This window comes from Siniperca chuatsi, linkage group LG11 (assembly GCF_020085105.1).
Source record: "Siniperca chuatsi isolate FFG_IHB_CAS linkage group LG11, ASM2008510v1, whole genome shotgun sequence".
Taxonomy (NCBI): Eukaryota; Metazoa; Chordata; class Actinopteri; order Centrarchiformes; family Sinipercidae; genus Siniperca; species Siniperca chuatsi.
In genome coordinates this window covers 28328862-28347151 of record NC_058052.1, presented here as the reverse complement: position 1 = coordinate 28347151, position 18290 = coordinate 28328862, and the positions used below count along the sequence as shown (strand labels likewise).

At 43.1% G+C, this 18290-nt stretch overlaps 1 protein-coding gene across 11 annotated transcripts in view; it reads right to left on the bottom strand.

Moving 5' to 3' along the window:
- The window catches only part of LOC122884773 (echinoderm microtubule-associated protein-like 6), a 107419-nt gene that overhangs the window by 41997 nt on the left and 47132 nt on the right, over positions 1 to 18290 (bottom strand). For all 11 annotated transcript variants that reach the window (XR_006379972.1, XR_006379971.1, XM_044215108.1 and 8 more), the window contains 14 exons: positions 17590 to 17663; positions 16366 to 16493; positions 14923 to 15060; positions 14643 to 14784; positions 14340 to 14454; positions 11058 to 11267; positions 10804 to 10971; positions 9794 to 9900; positions 7709 to 7827; positions 5726 to 5912; positions 5359 to 5464; positions 3418 to 3511; positions 2789 to 2889; positions 1701 to 1903 (listed from right to left, as the gene is read on the bottom strand). Coding sequence is in view for 9 of the 11 variants with exons in the window: in XM_044215108.1 (XP_044071043.1) it covers positions 1701 to 1903; positions 2789 to 2889; positions 3418 to 3511; positions 5359 to 5464; positions 5726 to 5912; positions 7709 to 7827; positions 9794 to 9900; positions 10804 to 10971; positions 11058 to 11267; positions 14340 to 14454; positions 14643 to 14784; positions 14923 to 15060; positions 16366 to 16493; positions 17590 to 17663 (1892 nt within the window). In the remaining 2 variants the exon portion in view is untranslated. The remainder of the gene's footprint in view (positions 1 to 1700; positions 1904 to 2788; positions 2890 to 3417; positions 3512 to 5358; positions 5465 to 5725; positions 5913 to 7708; positions 7828 to 9793; positions 9901 to 10803; positions 10972 to 11057; positions 11268 to 14339; positions 14455 to 14642; positions 14785 to 14922; positions 15061 to 16365; positions 16494 to 17589; positions 17664 to 18290) is intronic.

Below are 18290 nucleotides of genomic sequence, written 5' to 3'. Positions count from 1 at the left end.
ACATTTAGATTTTGGGCATTTAGCCAACGTTCCTGTTCAAAATTACTAACACTGAGTACAAGTGTAGAGTCGGTTTCACACACACACACACACACACACACACACACACACACACTGAGCTGACAGCATGTAAAGGGATCATTAGTAGGAGGAGGATCGTCTGGAGGACCAGTCACACTGTTTAATCAAAACCTGTTTCCCTATGAACACTGCAGCGAGTCAACACACACACACACATTATGTAAAAAGACGATATTCTGATATTAGACTGACAGTCATTCACTTCAGATTTTAAAAATGATGCAAGGTCAGTGTCTCGCTGTTCGAGTCTTCACTCCAACCCTCAACAACGTCCAAAAGAATGAGAGGCGCATCGCATTCGCCAACGGAAAAGAAACCGGAGGCCTCATCTCGTAATTATGACTTAATAATGAATAATTACGACAAAACCACCTTAATACGATACACAAAAAGATAAATAACATTTTTGAGGTACTTTACTTGATCTCCACTACATCTCAGAGGGAAATACTTTTTACTCAACTACATTTATTTGCAGAAAAACATAACCAACAAGTATATCATGATAAACTATTACAGATCGAGCTGTATAAAAGCAGTTAGAATTAGCCCCGCCTGCAACATTACGGCCTTTACGCACCGGGGGCGTCAATATATTATTTCGAACTGTTGTTTTTGTCATGTTCACACAGAACGCGAATACTACACGGCGAAAAAGTGGAGTAATTTTTTTTCCGGAACAAGTTTTCGCACGGTGAATAAAGGCATCAACCAATGAAGTTGCGCGGAACGGACGTCACGTGACAGCTCCTAGTGACAACGGCGGACCTGTTGGATTTGTTTTTGTCCAAAGAAGTCGACGATCTAGAGAGGATTTCTGCAGCAGCCTGATCCCAGTGAGAGAGAGAGAGACTCCACCTGGATGTCTATGATGTTGCGACAGCTCGGGCAGTGACGGAGGCGGTGCTGCCGACCGTCCTGTCGCGAGTGTCTGTGTGGGCGGAGGTGAAGATCCCAACTGACCCAAATTCGCTGCCGGTGTGAATAGTTTTGAGGCAGAAGATTCGCAGACCAGTACTTTGCATTTGTTCGTTATGTTTGAATAGTTAGGAGTACATTAATGCGCAGCAGTCCTTGTATGTGAAAACCTACTTTTCTGATTCTGATTTTTTTATATTTCCGTACATTTTGGCAAATCTGCACCATGAAGATATGCTGCATTAGCTATGAGCAGTTCCTGTTTGCATTGTAACCATAGAAACAATCACTAGATTGTATTTTTATGCTGACGAAAACATCCAAACATGATGTTGACGATGCAGGATCTGCTCTTTTTAAAAATAATTTCTATGCTCACTTATTGACATTTCTTCCGCAATGTTCATCAGATAAAGAGAAACTCCAGCAGCATGCATGCTTTGACTGATTTGAGTTGTGACTTTTAGCAGAAGGGATACAATTTTTGAGGCCTTAACTGGGTTCACACGGCGAGAAAAGCTGCTTTTTTTCCTCTCAAGTCTGAGATGTCCAAGCTTCTCACCACGTCCTGAATGCACCGACAGGCTAAAGAATGCAAAGACGGCAGTGTGGCTCTCGAACGATCGATTTCGATCACGGTAAAAAAAAAAATGCTGATTATGTAGAAGCATCTCTCGCTCACACACACCTGTCCTCCTCACCTTGTCGAGGGAGAACATGGCGAACACCGGCCCATCGTGGGCTTTGACTGTTTTCAGCAGCAGCGGTTCCTTCCAGATGTAAACGTCTCCCGTGGCGGCGCCGGAGAACACCAGCGCCTCGCTGCGGCCGTAACACACCGACATCATGGTCTCCGGCCGGCCGACGCACCTGAACACACCGCGCCTGAAAGTCAGACCGCCGCCTGGAGGACAGACAGAGAAGTACTCGATCGGACAGAAGTTCATTAATAACTGCCACAGCTGTTAACATGAAGTTGAGAAAAAAAACAAGAAATAAGCACGTACAGGAATTCAGAGTATCGGATGTCAGATAGTTAAGATAGATACCTAAGAACAAAACTGTTAAAGTATCAGTTCCTGAAAGTAAAGTTGACCTTTCTTGGGTTTCATTAGTCAAAGTCTCACGCTGTTGTTTTTAGGACACCTGCATGCACCTGTCCCTTTGACCTCACGCAGTATCTTTGCCTCACGCCTCTCCCTCCTCACCCCCATCCAACTCTCCCGTTCCCCCCTGGGGAGGCATCGCACAGTTTGAAAACCTCTGGCACAAAGGTCACAAAATTTCACAAATGTTACACACAGGAGTCTACATTAGATTCATTTAAAGATTTAATTGTCTCTTTTGGGACACCAGCTGTTGCGGCAGCAAAAGGTCAGCAAAGGACAACAGAGTATAAATGACTTCATGGTGAGCATATTGGGAATTAAACATAACACAAATGGCAACACCAGAAAACAGTAAGAGGCAAATTACATATAAGGAAAGAGGAATTACACCCCTAAACCTGTACTCCTGAACGAAAGAGTCGTTACTGTAAAACAGCTAATGTTACTGACTCCACCCACTTTGCATCCTTTTTTTTTTTTAGGAACTTCCTGTGAGGTTAATGGCCTTTCGTTTGGCCCCGCCCTCAGGCAAACTCTCAGGCCAAACTTTCACATTCAAGGGTCCAGATGAGTACAACTGCACAAAAACTACTTTGCTGCAGTAACAGTTAGGTACTTCCAAACCCTGCAGCAGTTATGAGGATCTATGTTAGATTGGAGCATCCCTACTGAAGTTTTACCTGCATGCTGCCAGAACTGGATGCGTTTGATTCCCACAGTGACCAGTTTGTCCATCAGCATGGGATTACACTTCACCACAAATATCTTCTCTTTATGACCCCTGAAGAAAAAGAGACACAGTTACATGCAGTAGAAATGCAGGATAAACGCATAAAAGAGCGTATGTACTCTGGCTTCCACTGTACCCAAACTAGAAATACTAACAGTACTTTAAAGTATGACAGTACTTAGCTGTTGCCCTCTCTTCCATCTAAACACCACAGTTAAAAGTAGCACAGTAGTACAATAGCAGTCAAAGCCAGTAATAATACTAGCAGTGGCTGTGATATCAGTATAGTAGAAATAGTAGCTGTTGTTGTTTCAGGTGTAACAGCACTAGTAGCAGTTGTACTTCTACTACTACGACAAGCAGTAATAAAATATAAGCTTGTACTAGCACTAGTTGCAGTAGCAGTGGCAAAGACAGTATAAGTAGGAGTAAAAGTACTGATAGTAGTAGTAGCTGTGGTTTTAGAGGTTGTGGTAAAAGTAAACCAATTTGAAAAATAGTAGCAGTAATATAAAGTCTTTTACAGTGTACTGACCGTGCAGTAGTTTAGAGTAGTAGTAGTTGGATTTTTTACAGTACCTAGCAGTAGCGAGTTTCTCTCCTCTCTTCCAGTCCCACACTACAATTGAATGTCCGTCATCAACTCCCACCGACACCAGACTCTTTCCATCAGCTGCATCGGGAACACAGAGAGAAAAAACATCCGGAGGAGGTTTTTACCTTTTTCACAGAGAGAGAAACTCCTGCTGGAGGACCGAGTGTGTTAGCTCTGTGGTACGGCTGACACAACAACACAACAAACCTAAATGGACAGATCTGAACCCTCATCAGAACCATTTACTGTTCCTCGATGCTCCATGTGTGTGTAACTTTCTTGCTAAATGCAATCGACTGAGACTCAGAGTTAGAAAGTACCAGGCGCATAAGAAATAACAAAACCTTAAGGCAGCAAAAACACACACTGGCAGTGTGTGGCATCAAAACACCCACACCCATTGTTTTCTATGCAATCCTGCACACCGGTGGTATCATGATACGTGTCATTGTGTGTCAACCCGTCAGGATACGTCACTGTCCTATTTCCAAGCTTTGAAGAGCGTCAACTTTACAGAAAAGCCGCAGTTTTATCACAGATTGTAGCTACTCTAGCTGGCTACTTCATCCATTAAAGCAGATCAAATAATGCAACATGGCCGTTGTGTGTTGCACTGAGAGTCTACAGCCATGCATGCTAGCAGCTCTGTGTGGCTGTACTTAAAGAGTAACTAAACCCCCAAACCACTATTTTCAGCTGCACCTGCGTCCAGTCTGCAGGTGTGTCCACAGACTTTATATAAAGATGGACGCCGCGTCTCCAGTTCCAAAATATTGCCGATACGGGAGCAGCCATCTCGCTCTGGTGACGTCATTTGGAGCCAGAGTCTACGCAGCAGTGATCGGGGGTGGAGCCGCGGTATCGAGGTCCCGACCACACACCCGGTCGACTCAATCACGAGCCGGCCTCAGCTGTCAATCATGACGAGAAACCCCGTTTTTATAGCATCAAATAACAAATTAGATCGAAACGTATCAGAAAAACAAACACTTGAACAAACATCAGCGTGATCAGAACGACCTAAACTGACAGAAACCATCTTTGGGAAAAATGTTTTTGACGTGTTCTTTGAGTTTTTAGTTTGGCTCACGTCCAATCCGCTAACATGGAGGGGGCGGGTCTTATGACCTGTACTGCAGCCCGCCACCAGGGGGCGATCCAGATGTTCTGGCTTCACTTTTGGGGGAGCTGTCATGTCGTCCATCTTTATATACAGTCTGTGGGTGTGTCCAGCGCACGGCACCAGGCTCACAAAATTCAGATCAAAGTGTCAAAACAGGCAGCGCTGATCAAATATGAATCAAAATTCTGTTACTGCGTTGCCCATTTCCCACTTCAAGTGTTTTCAGAAACATATATTTAACGTCAAACGTTTCGTTGCTCTGATTGGTTGTAGGTCTAACCCAGTATCAACATGCCATGTTGATACTTTTTTCATGTTCTAGGGGCATTTTTTTATTTCCAGGGAAGCCAAAACTTTGGGGTTTAGTTACTCTTTAAGCACATTGGTGCTTTAAGCTAAATGCTAGCGTCAGCATGCTAAGATGCTCACAATTATGACGCTAACATGCTGATGTTTAGCTGGTGTAATGTTTAACATGCACCATATTAGCTTAGCGTGTTAGCACTGATGACAAGTACAGCTGAGACCGATGGGAATGTCATTAATTTTGCAGGTATTTGGTCCTAAACCAAACTGTCGGACACATTAAAACTTTGACCTGATGATGGTCCAAAAGTCAGAGGATCACCAAAGTTGTTACACTTCATCCTGAGGGGGAAGTGAATGTCTGAACTGAATTCCATGGCAATCTATTCAACAGTTAGAGAGAGATTTCAGTCTGGATCAGCCAGACTGACTGAAAAGTGAGGAATCTGGGAAGTGGTATAAACTCAAATCAGTCCTCATAAAGAGATGAACACACCTGAGAAGTCCAGAGCACACACTCCTCTCTGGTGGAATCCTTTCAGCAAAGAGAGACACTTCAGAGTCTGGATGTCCCACACATGGATGGCTGGGTCCCTGCCCACCTGGACGCACACATCAGATGCTTTTATTTCTCCAACATATTACTGATCAGGTAAATCTGCCAAATCATTAAACCTGCACCTAAAAATCTTGGTGTAACATTTGATATTTATCAGCTTAGGAAGATTTAACCGATGCTCAGTTTTAAAGACAATAAAACAGCCATACATGCCTTCATTTGTCAAGTCTTGATTATTGCAATGCTCCTTTCACCTGCCTCAATCAAAAAGCCTTAGACAGCGCGTGTGTGTGTGTGCATGCACCTGTCCCGTAGCAGCGTAGTCCTTCAGCGGGTGGATGCTGAGGCTCAGGATGTCGTCGTCGTGGCCGAGGTAGAAGCGCTGGCTGTGCAGCTGCCGGTTGTAGACCACGCCCACCGCCGCCACGTGGTACAACACCTCCCCCCCCTGAGTGTAGAACAGGTTGTTCCTGCAGTCGTAACCACGGTACCTGCACACACAAACACACACCAACTGGATCTTAACTGGTCCATTCAACACTCGTGGCTCAGACTGAGCAGTTTAACATTTCTCTCTGTGAACACTGACTGATGTTTGTGTGTCGCAGTCTGAACGTACGAGCTCAGTACTTTACAGAAAAAGGCCGGCAGTCAAACTGCTGCTCACAGTGACGTACTCAACATACTGTAATTAGGGTGAAGCTTTCACTGCGATGTTTTACAACATTAAAAGGACATTATTTCTGTCACAGTTTTTTAGGTCTTCATTAGACCATGAGCATAAGACAAAGGTGGAAAGCCATCTTACTCTGGCCCCTACACTGAGAGAGTATTATTACTGTATTTCATAATAACAGAAAACCGAATAAGACTTCACTCGAATCATGTTTTATTTGCCGAATTAAGGAGAATTTGTTTCCAACAAGTGCTAGCCCAGTTTGGTGAAACATAGGAGTAGTATAATAAACTTTAAGGTACAATCCATATACTGCATATACAAAAAAGGACACTCCAGTATTATAACCAAAGAGAACCTGCTGTCACTCATAAACTCAGCACTGAATAGTCTGTCAAACTATTTTTTCAGGTAACAATACTCGTAATGCTGATAATGTAAACATTTCTAAATTGCAGATAAAACCAAACTTTTAATTCCAGGCTTTTCGAGGGCTCTGCCCATGTTGGGGCCCTGGGTATCCCCCTCACTGCTACGCCCCTGGCTGCTCAAGGAAACACTCAGACCAGAACCTGTATAACAGAATACGTAACATTATTCGCTTCATCAATCTGTTAGAGTGACGACTTTTTGTCATTCAGAAGTCTTTTATGTTGATGTGTCTTTGTTGCTTTATTCTGACATGAGAGGACCTTTACTGAAAGCAACAATACTCGGTGATATTTGGCACCTGGCTCATTCACTTTCATTATTAAACAGATATTAATTTCTTTGAGCGTAAGACATGACACATACGTGAAAAACGTATTACAGTGCTGTTGGGTCCACTGGCACTCCACCATTTAAATTCATTATTTTGTGGGACTTGAACTAAACTGTATTAGGAGACTGCATGCTTTTTTTTGTTTAACTCTCTCTCTTACAGCAGCGACGCAAGGGCCTGCGTAAGATTTCTGCAACAATACTTAGTTAGCACCAATGGCCACTACACAAAGTCTGCCAGATAACTCCAAGAACTAACTTTGAGGAGAACAACAGACGGAGTGACCGGTTCCTCCATCTGCACAAACGGATTGCACAGCGAGAACTTTCTTCAAATCGTAACCAACCATCTTCCCTGCCTGGCTCATCCAACAGAACCGCCAGATAATAACAGCAACTTCAAAGCAACTTCTTCCTTTACAGACTGGTAACGTAACCACCGAACATATAACTGGGCATAACATAGCATAGCAGAGTATATGGCTAAGCACAGGACTGTGGTACCTTTGTGAATGTATCTGTATTGATTTGGTTCATTGTTGTGATGTACGCCTACACAATTTGGTGCCCCTTTAACCATTGTAAATCCCAACAGTGCGTTTAATCTCTCTCTGTATTTAACCTTGAGCTGCTGTACTCTTTATTAATCTGATGCAATCCAATTCAGACTTGTGCTGTAATGAAATGTTACTAGGTCTGATCCAATGAGATTGCCCGATTGCCTTCGTGTCGTTTACATAAAAGTGACTTATTCAGACATGAGACCAACATGTGAAAGTGCCATCACATTTACACGAAGAGGTGCATGTCTGAAAGGGGCTATATAACACTGACAAACTGATATATTACCCGTGCACAAACTGCAGACGGAGGCCTTGGTCGGGTCCTCTTTGTCTCTTCAGAGATCCAACCTGCAGTTTCTTCTCTCTGCTCTGCTGTCGCAACTGAGGCAGGTCCTCCTTATACACCTGTATAAACAAACACACACACACAGAAACATTAATTTCCCAAAAAGCTGTTTCATAATCCAACTACTAAAAGTCAACATGCCTTTCGTTCATTGATCATCGTCATTTAAAAATTTCTTTATATCAAGAAAATGAAATCATCTCCAGAAAACCCTTCATCACGACAAAATCATCAATACATAATCTCAACATAACGGCGTGACATGGACTGTCCACACATTTCTCTGCTTCTCTTCATTGGTTAGAGAATGAAACTGAACACAGTCTGCAGTGTTTTCGCCCTCTGCAGAGAATACGCCTGCTCATTTTTCATGCAAATTATTCTGTCGAGGGTGAGTTGGCGTGTTTCAGCCGTCTGAGAGTTTCACAGGGAGAGACTTTGCTCCCAGGAGGTTTGGGACTGGCAGCGCTCCACTTCCATGCTGCTTTCCATTTACAAATCTGCATATTTCTGGAGCGTCATGGTGGATCAGCGCTGTGAGTTACAGACCATTTCACTGTGACTGGAATCAAGACTCCCTGTTTTCTCCACAGCTTTTTTCTGTTTTCTTATCTAAAAGGAAAATTATCAAAATAAAATATAAAAATTCATATTTTCTTCTTCCTCCTGGGTGGATGTGAGTCAAACATTGATGGCTGAAGACGTCTAACTCAACACGTCCTCTCTTTTAACCTGTTACCTTTCCTGTTATCTTAATTTTCTAGTAATCTAAAAGTAAAATAAGCAAACTATAATATAAAAACACACATTTCCATCTTTTTTGAAGTGCTACAAAGTTGGTGTGAGCTAAACATTAATTGTAAGAGTCAACAGAACAGAAAACAGAAACAAGACTAAGAGTCTACAGCCATGCTACAGGCTCTGTGATTCTGTACTATGCTAACATCAGCATGTTAGCATGCTGTTGTTTAGCAGGTATAATGTTTACCATGTTCACCATCTTAGTTTAGCATGTTAGCATGCTAACATTTATACAGCTGAGGCTGGTGGGAATGTCATTAGTTTTGCAGGTGTTTGCTCATAAACAAACGTATTGGACAAAATAAATTTTGACCTGATGGTGGCGCTAGATGACGAGTCAGAGGATCACCAAAGTGACTGAAGTCATCCTGAGGGGAACATGAATGTGTGAACCAAAGTTCATGGCAATCCATCCTGTAGATGTTGAGATATTTCAGTGAAAATTTATAAGCTGTAGGGCCCTCAAAAACTAGCTGAAGGCGCTAGATGAAACGTCAGTGGATCACCAGTTTCAGGAGGATTCATCGTCTGGGGACCATGAATGTCTTTACAACATTTTATGGCAATCCATCAAATAGTAGTTGAGATATTTCAGTCTGGACTGAAGCAGTGGCGCTAGCATGGCTAATGACAGAAACAGAGTGAAGGAGGAAAGAAAGTTGGAAGATGGTAGAAATGAAGGGAAACGCAAGGACAAAAAGAGGGGAGGAGGAAACTGGAGAGAAGGTAGGGAGGAAGGGTGGTATGAAAGGGGGGAGAAGGAATGAAGAAAGATAATCATCCATGTTTTCCTGCTCTTTCCAATTAAACTTTGGAGCTACTGATAAATCTAAACACACATGCAGTCTCTCTCTTTGTCTGTCACACACACACACACACACACACTTTGAGCTCTATCTCCAAACAGCACATTGTTGCGACACTGGCGGCGGCCCGGGCAAACGGCAGTTACAGGGACGTCGGCCAGGCAGCGGCTGGTATTGGAGATAAGGCGTGTTTTGGGATCGCCATGGCAACCGCACAGAGCCCTGCTGCGCTGTGACTGGTGGGAATGCGAACGAGGAGCTGATACAGTGGCGCTCCCATTAAAATACAGTCAGCAGCAAAAACATTCATACATGTCCAAAGCTGTTCGGTGAAACCGTTTTGGAGCAGCTGAGGGTTCAGTGCCTTGCTCGGAGACTGTGAATCACCATGGAAACAACCCAGACGGTCACAGCTTACCTGTCTGTCGTAGTTGATCTGCGTCTCCTGCTCAATGTCGGAGTCGAGCTCCGGGACATCCGACACGTCGCTGTCCGACTCCTCACTGTTGGAATCCCCATGGCTGTCTGCAGAGGAGACACACAAAGACAGACAGACTCAGTTATCTAAACCGCTAATTTGGTGAATGGGGTGATGAACACGGCAGCGGCGGACGGCCGCCCACCACTGAGCCTGGTTCTGCTCGAGGTTTCTGCCTCTTAAAGGAAGTTTTTTCTTGCCGCTGTCGCCAAGTGCTTGCGTACGGTCTAGACCTGCTCTACAGGAAAAGTGCAATGAGATAACTTCTGTTATGAATTGGCGCTGTATAAATAAAACTGAATTGAATTGAAAGACAAAGGTGGACATTCAAATTACTACCCAAACTGTCCATTGCAGACATTTATTACATTGCAGAGCTAATTATTAGTTCAAATTAGACAGTTTACGTGTGTTCACCTTGGTTTTAATCTTCGTGATACCATCAACAAAACCTGGAACCACTTCAGGGGAACTCTCACAAGGACTCAAGAAAATTTGGAACCATCTGCAGGAGCTTTGTAACTCTTACGAGAATCTCTGAAGCCTCAATAAAAGCGAGAACCGCTTACAAGTCCCCTAAAGCGTACTACAGAAAACCCGGAACCATTTCCAGGGAACTTAGAACTTCCACAAAGATCCATAAAACCTGGAACCACCTAGAGGGTATGTGACCCCTGTAACTCTCACAGGGGTCTCTACAGCCTGATAAAGAAAACGTGGAACCACTTCAGGGACTCTTGCAACTCTCATGAGGACATCTAAAGCTCAATCAAGAAAACTTGGACCTCAGAAACCCCCTTCAATGACCTCTGGAGCCCTCTCAAGAAAACCTGAAACCAATTAGAGGAGCATTGTTTGCATCTGTAATGACTTGGATGACACTTTCGTTCTTCATCCTCTAATCTGCTTCATTTAAAGCTTTTCTACTCAACTCTACCCTGTTTCCCTACCTTGTATGTTGATATCCAGTCCTCCATTCATGACTGACTCTGGCAGGAACCTCCACTGGAAGAGGGCGTGGTCAGCCCCACCCGTGGTCAGCACCCACTGCAGGTCATGTGACCAGCGGACGTTGGTCACATGGGCTGAGTGACCAATGTACTTCTTGAATTTGGCTCCTTGGAGAAAACAGACGACTCACATTTAGCAAGAGAACAGAGAGAAGAAAGTATAAAAGACACAAGAAAGAAAGAAAGATGGAGACCTTTCCTCAGGCAGGGGAAGCGGTAGAGCTTAACGAGGCCGAGGTCGTCTCCGGTAACGAGCACGGCAGCAGCGTGGTTGGCGTCCACGGCGTTGATCTCGGTTAGATTAGAGTATTTAGGCCAGATGCCGCTGACTTCTGAGCCCAGGACGCCACTCCAGGATGCCCAGCACTGACCCTTCACCTCCTCCTTACTGACCGGCTTCCCCACTGCAGGACGACGAGGAGGAGGAGAAAGAAAACAATGTATGAATGTTAAACCTTTTCACTTTTGTAGATAGTTTTTCATGTATTAGCATGCACCAGTTGGTCTCTGTAGATGCTAATGATAACAAGCAGCCTATTTGCACATTTATATCAATAATAATCCTGTGTAACAGACAGAAGCAGGAAAAGGAAATGTGTGGATGGTGCAGATTTTAATCTTCCAAGTTGAAATCTGTTCTGAGTCAAGTCGCAGAGCTGCTTTCTTTTGGTGGGCGATTTGTGTTTTGTGTGTGAAATCATGTGTGGAGACAATGAACAGTTACATCAGCACCACACAAACAGACTCCTGCAGTCGTGTGTGTTTTCGGGTTTGTCATCTAAAGAAATGGTATGATCCCGTCGATCCTTTCTTTCCTCCTTTATTTCTTTTGTCCTTCGTTCGTTCCCTGACTGTTTTCTTTCCTTTTTCTGCCCTGAAAGTAAAAAGCCTTACGATTTTAATGATATCAAACCCCATTTTTATACCATTTATGGTTGGCATTTTTTCTGCAATAAACCTTCCAAAAGTTGGAGGTTTTCTGGGAACGTCCAGCTGGTAGGAGACCCCGGAGTAGACCCAGAACACGCTTGAGAGATTATAATAATAATAATAATAATAATAATAATAATAAAACTTTATTTATAGAGCACTTATCAAAACAAAGTACAAAGTGCTTCACAAAAAGAGAAATAAAACACCGCAGTGAATGACGAGATATAAAGAAATAAAATACATAAAATACACAAAAGCAATAAAATAAACAGTTCAGGTAAAATCAGGATCTGCTTTCAGATAAAAATGTGTTTTGAGACGAGACTTAAACGAAGACTCTGACTCAGACAGCCTGATGTCTTCGGGCAGGTTGATCCAGAGCCTCGGGGCCCTGATGGCCAAAGCTCTGTCCCCCTTAGTTTTCATCCTGGACTCAGGAACAGACAGGAGACCCCTGCCCGAAGATCTCAGACTATGTGAAGGTTCATAAGGGATTACAAGGTCTAAGATACAGTCTGGAGCCATGAAGAGCCTTAAAGTAATCAACAAGATCTTAAAGTCGATCCTGAAACCAACAGGGAGCCGATGTAAAGAGGCTGAACCAGGTGTGATGTGGTCGAACCTCTCGGTCCTGGTTTACAGCCGAGCAGCTGAGTCCTGTACAGTCTGCAGTCTGTCAGAGTGTTTAGATTAAGACGAGTGAACAGGCTGTTACAGTAATCGAGGCGTGAGGAGATAAAAGCATGTGCAACAGTTTCTGCATCACTAAGATTTAAAATAGATCAGATTTTTGCAAAGTTTCTGAGGTGATAAAAACATGATTGGACAAGCTGAGTGATATGTTGCTCAAAACATAAACTGCTATCAAACAGGACACCGAGACTTCCTGCAACAGGCTATTATATATCTCATCTGGCTTTGGAACAGCTCAGGATCCCCCAGGAGGAGCTGGGAAACGTTGCTGAGGAGAGGGACGTCTGGACTACCTTGCTTATCCTGCTGCCACTGCGACCCGGCCCCGGATAAGCGGCCGAAAATGGATGGATGGATTTTTTCTGCAATAGCCAATCAACGTATTTACATTCTGTAATTATCTCTGTATAAAGTAGTTTTCATCGTTAGCGGCGGACTCGCAGGAAACAATGCAGCATGTAAACCAGCGTAATTTTATCTTGTTGATATCAGCTTTCACTCTCCTACTTACTGCTAATGCTAACACAACATTTCCCCCTGCTGCGGCTTCATATTAAAACTGTTCCACTGGCAAAACAATGGGATGGATTTTAGTGCGAAGCCGGCACAAGAAACACAATGTATTTGTCCCTGAGGTTAGCTCGTCCGTGATCGTTCATCTAAAATGCGTCTACAACATCTACAAAATAAGACAACAGCCATTTTAGTCATTTTTTTTGCCAGTGGAAATGTGTCAGGGTGTAATGGAAGAGTCAGCAGCAGCCACAGTGAGCTGTTAGATGAAAAGCTGCAGGCGACAGGCTGCACACCTCCAACTCCCCAGCAACATGACCAACTCCTTTTTCTTGTGTGGAAAACTACCGGCGGCCTGTGCAGCATGAAATCAGATGGAGGTTGCTCTTTGCACGATGGAGAAAGGACAGCTATCGACTGACTTCTTTATCAAAACGGCAAAGAAAAAGTAGCTGCTTTTTGCTGCCGAATAGAATAATGTAGTATTTAACTGCACTTGCCGTTACCATGGTAACCACAAGGGTCGCCAAATCAACCAGGAGAGAAAGGATTTTAATTTTAACAACATTTCCATAACTCCGTCTCTGACAGGTACACTGGAGAAATACAAGTTCATGAATACATGCATGAATCTGACTGTGTGTGTGTGTGTGTGTGTGTGTGTGTGCAGTTGTATAACATCATTACACACTCTCCAACAGGGGACGTGGGATCTAAGAGGGGACAGGTTTTCAGGTCATCATGCTAAGCTGAAATCCAGAAATATTTCCAGAGGACCTGCAGGTGTGTCAGCAGGCTGGTAGGCTGGAGCTGGGATTCAAACGAGGGCCCAAAACAAACCAGTTCATCGTCTAGACTGGCTAGTTAATTTCGACTCACTCATCACATAACTGGCTATAAAACATATGATAATAAGTTTCTTACTGGTGAAACATATAACTTCGGGTGATCCACATCACTCTGTAGACACACAGGCTGCTCTCCCGGCAGAGTATTAAATTAAAACCTCATAATATTAAAACCTTTCTTGTAAAATTACGACTTTATCTAAAAAAAATGATGACTTTTCCTTTGAAAATGATGACTTTTTTCTAAAAAAAAAGAAATACCTTGACTAATACTTGGACGTAAGTGCGAAAATATATTTTCTTGTAATTTGAGTGAGCTAAACCCTTTAAGTACAGCACTGTCATTTTGACATCGTCAGGTATCACCGTATACCTTAAAAAAAGGAAAATGACGCAGATCATTACCCTTTATAGAAAAACAGCTCTTGATTCTAGAAAATTCCTTAAAATTTGAGCAGCATTAGGCTGAAAGCACGACTGTTGACTCACTGGGCATTCGGTAGAAGAGGCGCTCTCCGGCTCCGTCGTTGGTCTGCAGGATTTTGCTGTCCAGAGACCAGTCCAGGTGTGTGATGAAACTGCTGGATTTACTGCACTCTCCTACCTGCAGGCAGACAGATTGTCAGATTATGAGAGGGAGTTTCTACATAAAGGTAGGTAAATCCAAGGAATACTTTTTGTTGGTGAAATCATCTGAGAATAAAATGGTGTATCATGCATATTAGCAAAGCAGCCTTTGAGCATCGGCAGGCCTCGACGGCTTGTTTTAGCTTTAGCTTTCTGTTCTCTAACCTTCTTGTATCTCTGGGCGACGGCGTAGATGTCCACAAGTCCGTCGTTGGAGCCGACTGCGAGGTACGCTCCGTCTGGAGAAAACTTCATCTCGTGGATCACCTCCTTCCTGTCTTTGATGTGAACGACCTCCGTCATGTCTCTGAGACGGACAGAGAAAAACACCCTGTTAGTGCCACGTTACAACAAAGCAGTCTTAGATTTAATTCAGTTCATGTGTGTTTGTCTCAGATAACTGTTGAATTGTGTGTGTGTGTGTGTGTGTGTGTGTGTGTGTTACCTGACTCTCAGCACAGTGAAGGATCCGTCCTTCATGCCCAGAGCCAGCTGGTATCCGTCCACGCTGAACGCCACGCTCCGCACCGCCTCCTCCATGTTACAGCGAGCGATGAGGGCGTGATCCACTAGACTCCACAACCTGACACACACACACACAGTCAGATATAGGTTTATTCAGTCAGATACACACTTATAGACCTTTTGCACTACAGGAACTTTCCCACAACCTGAACTTTTAAGAACCTGTAAGGCTTCGGTTCTAGAGTCTGCCCTGATTTCAACTGTGTTTCACAGACCAGGGGTCATATTCACAAAATATCTAAAAGTCGCTCTTAACTGGCTGATTTAGGAGAATAAGTGGTGTGTCAGTCCTAATTTTAAAACCCCTCAGTTTTTGGTCTAAGAGTAAGCAGGGATTCAGACTGAAAACAACACAGGGGGCTGCCTTGGTGGAGGGGTGGTGTTTAAGGTAGCGACGAGACATGAAATGCGATCCAGGAAGTCCAGTTTGAGCAGCAGATGTGTTTAAAACGCTGGATGTATTCTAGTGGCCGATGCAGCGCTTTGCCGGATGACGTCGCCTTGTGTTGCAGCGAAAGTGGAGCCAGGTTCAACAACTGCTCTGGCACTCCCGTTGTGTCGATGGACTGGCTCCATTGAAATGAATGGGAGGGCCGAGTTGTTTTCACGCATGCAGGGCTCAGGTCGGTCTGATGTGAGTAGCTGTAAGTCCGTGAGGAGTTAGAGGCCCCGACCTGAGGAATCTGGCACACAGCTGCTGCAGGTAATGAGCCTCGTTGCCTCAGTTCTCTCTAGTTCTTCAGTAAAAGTTGCTTTCAGTAGCTTTGTGAACAGGTCTGAAGAGGAAACTCCAAGTGGTAAGGTAAGATCCTTTGTGAATGCGGCCCCAGAACTTTTTCCGATATACGTCATTAAAAAGACAACACCGGGACAAACGTCGCCATTGTTTCCATTTTCACCACTGACAGATGTAGGCGGTACAGTGTGGTAATGCAGGAACCGTACAGTTAAGTCTTGTTGATTCTGCATCACTTTAAACGGCATATGTGCCATGCTAGAATGCCTGACTGGCGTAGCAAAAAATAAAATAAATGATTATATAAGAAAATGAGGAAATATGAGGAGCTGCATGAAGTCAGACAGCAACAACAAGTCTTTCATTGTATTTACTGCTGTTATTTCCATCGTCACCTGTGTTCAGCTGACTGTGTGTTTATATATTTATAAAATACATAGCTGGTCTCCTGACGAATCTCCTGCAACACTGACAGAAAACAGTAGAAACTAGAAACACTAGAAATCAACTCCTCCCTGTCATTAACCATCACAGAGATGCTCACGAGCAAGGCACTAAACCTGCGACTGGGCAGCTCCCAGTACGTGAATGTGTGAGAAGACATTAAACTGTTGTTCCTGCGCTGACCTGACGGAGCGGTCGTCGCTGCCGGTGACTCCCAGAGGTTTTTTGGGGTGAACGTCCAGAGCCCAGAGCTCGCCCTCGCTGTGGCCCTGCATGATCAGCAGCGGCTTGTCCCGATCCCTCACCATCACCTGGACAGACGCATACAGATGCTAAGACACAACTTAAAACTGAGCCTAAACTTGATAGTTTTAAAGTTGCGTCATTTAAAAATCAGAAAGCATCTCCCAGTAAGCGCTGACTTGATGATTGCTGGTCAAAATATGGCTAAATTAGACATCTAGGTTCAATGTGTAGCTATAGGTGTGTGTACCTAGCTACATCGAAACAGATTTACCTAGATCTATAAAAAAAAACTCTTCGCTTTTCAATCAAATTTTGCTATAACTACAAACATAACTACAAATCACCAGGTCAGTGCTTACTGGGCTGATATGGATGTTAAAGGAATGGTTCTTTTTTTTTTTTTTTAGGAAATTCACATATTTGCGTCATTTGAGAGAATGAGATTGAAGGATTGATATCAATCCTGTGTCAATGTGTTAAGTATAGAACTGGAGTCATGACAAGGTTAGCCTAGCCTAGCATAAAGAAATAGGAAATAGGGGGAAACAGCTAGCCTGGCTCTGTCCAAAGTTCAAAAATACACCTGGCAACACCTCTAAAGCGCACAGATATATATATATATATATATATATATATATATATATATATACATATATATATATATATATATATATATATATATATATATATATATATATATATATATATATATATATATATATATATATATATATATATATATATATATATATATATATATATATATATATATATATATATATATATATATATATATATATATATATATATATATATATATATATATATATATATATATATATATATATATATATATATATATATATATATTTATGCATAATCCTGTATAATGACAATAAAGCTAAACCTTGAACCTAATTATTTTATAACAAGACTTCAGGAAGCTTTGTTTTTCTTATGAATGTCACTGACTGGTATCACAGTTAAACCTACAAACTTGTATCACCGGTTGTAGTGAGGTGCGCTGTGTGTGGACCAATGAGGAGCCAGCGTTCAGCGGGCATAGTTTACTGGACCAAAATAAAAAACTCTTTTAAAAAAACGTCTCTGCAGGGAGGAACAGCTCGAGGCTGGGTGACTGTTTCCTGTCGTTTGTCTCACCTCGAAGATCTCGCTGTCCTGCGTTCCCGCCAGGATCCGGTCGGCTCGCCAGCAGACGCTGCGAATAGACAAACCTGGAGGAGGAAGAGGAGGACGAGGAGGAGGAGGAAGAGGATTAAATCAGCCGTAAAAAACTGTCAAAATATCTGGAGAAACAACAGAGCAGCTGCAACAAAAACAAACAGTAAATAACAAGCTTTGAGATAAAGGAGGATAGGATGTAAATACAAAATAAGGTGTGCTGGAGGAAAAGAGGAGGGATACGAGAGAGAAAAGGGAAGAGGAAGATGAACTCAGAAGAAAGAGAGGGAGCGAGAAGAGTTTGGGGAAGAAAGGAGGAGAATTGTGATCAAGGAAACAGAAAGAATAGATGGTGGAAAGGAAATGTTGGGACACAAAGTGAATTAAGGATAAAGAGGAGGAAATATTGAGTTTAGGATGAGAAAGGACGAGGGAAATGCAGAAAACGATTAGAGCAGATGAAGAGAGAAGAAAAAAGCAGGAAGAAGGTAAAAATACAGAGCGGGAGATAAAGAAAGAGAGAAAGTTGGATTGTTGAGATCAAATCTAGCTGGAACGTGAAAGTCAAGAAAAAGCTAGTACGGCAGGAAGCCAGAGAAACGGAGAGGCGGCGTCAGATCGATGATTATTGACGAGGAGGAGTTTCTGATTCGACCTCTCAGCTCTCATTAATGAGCAGG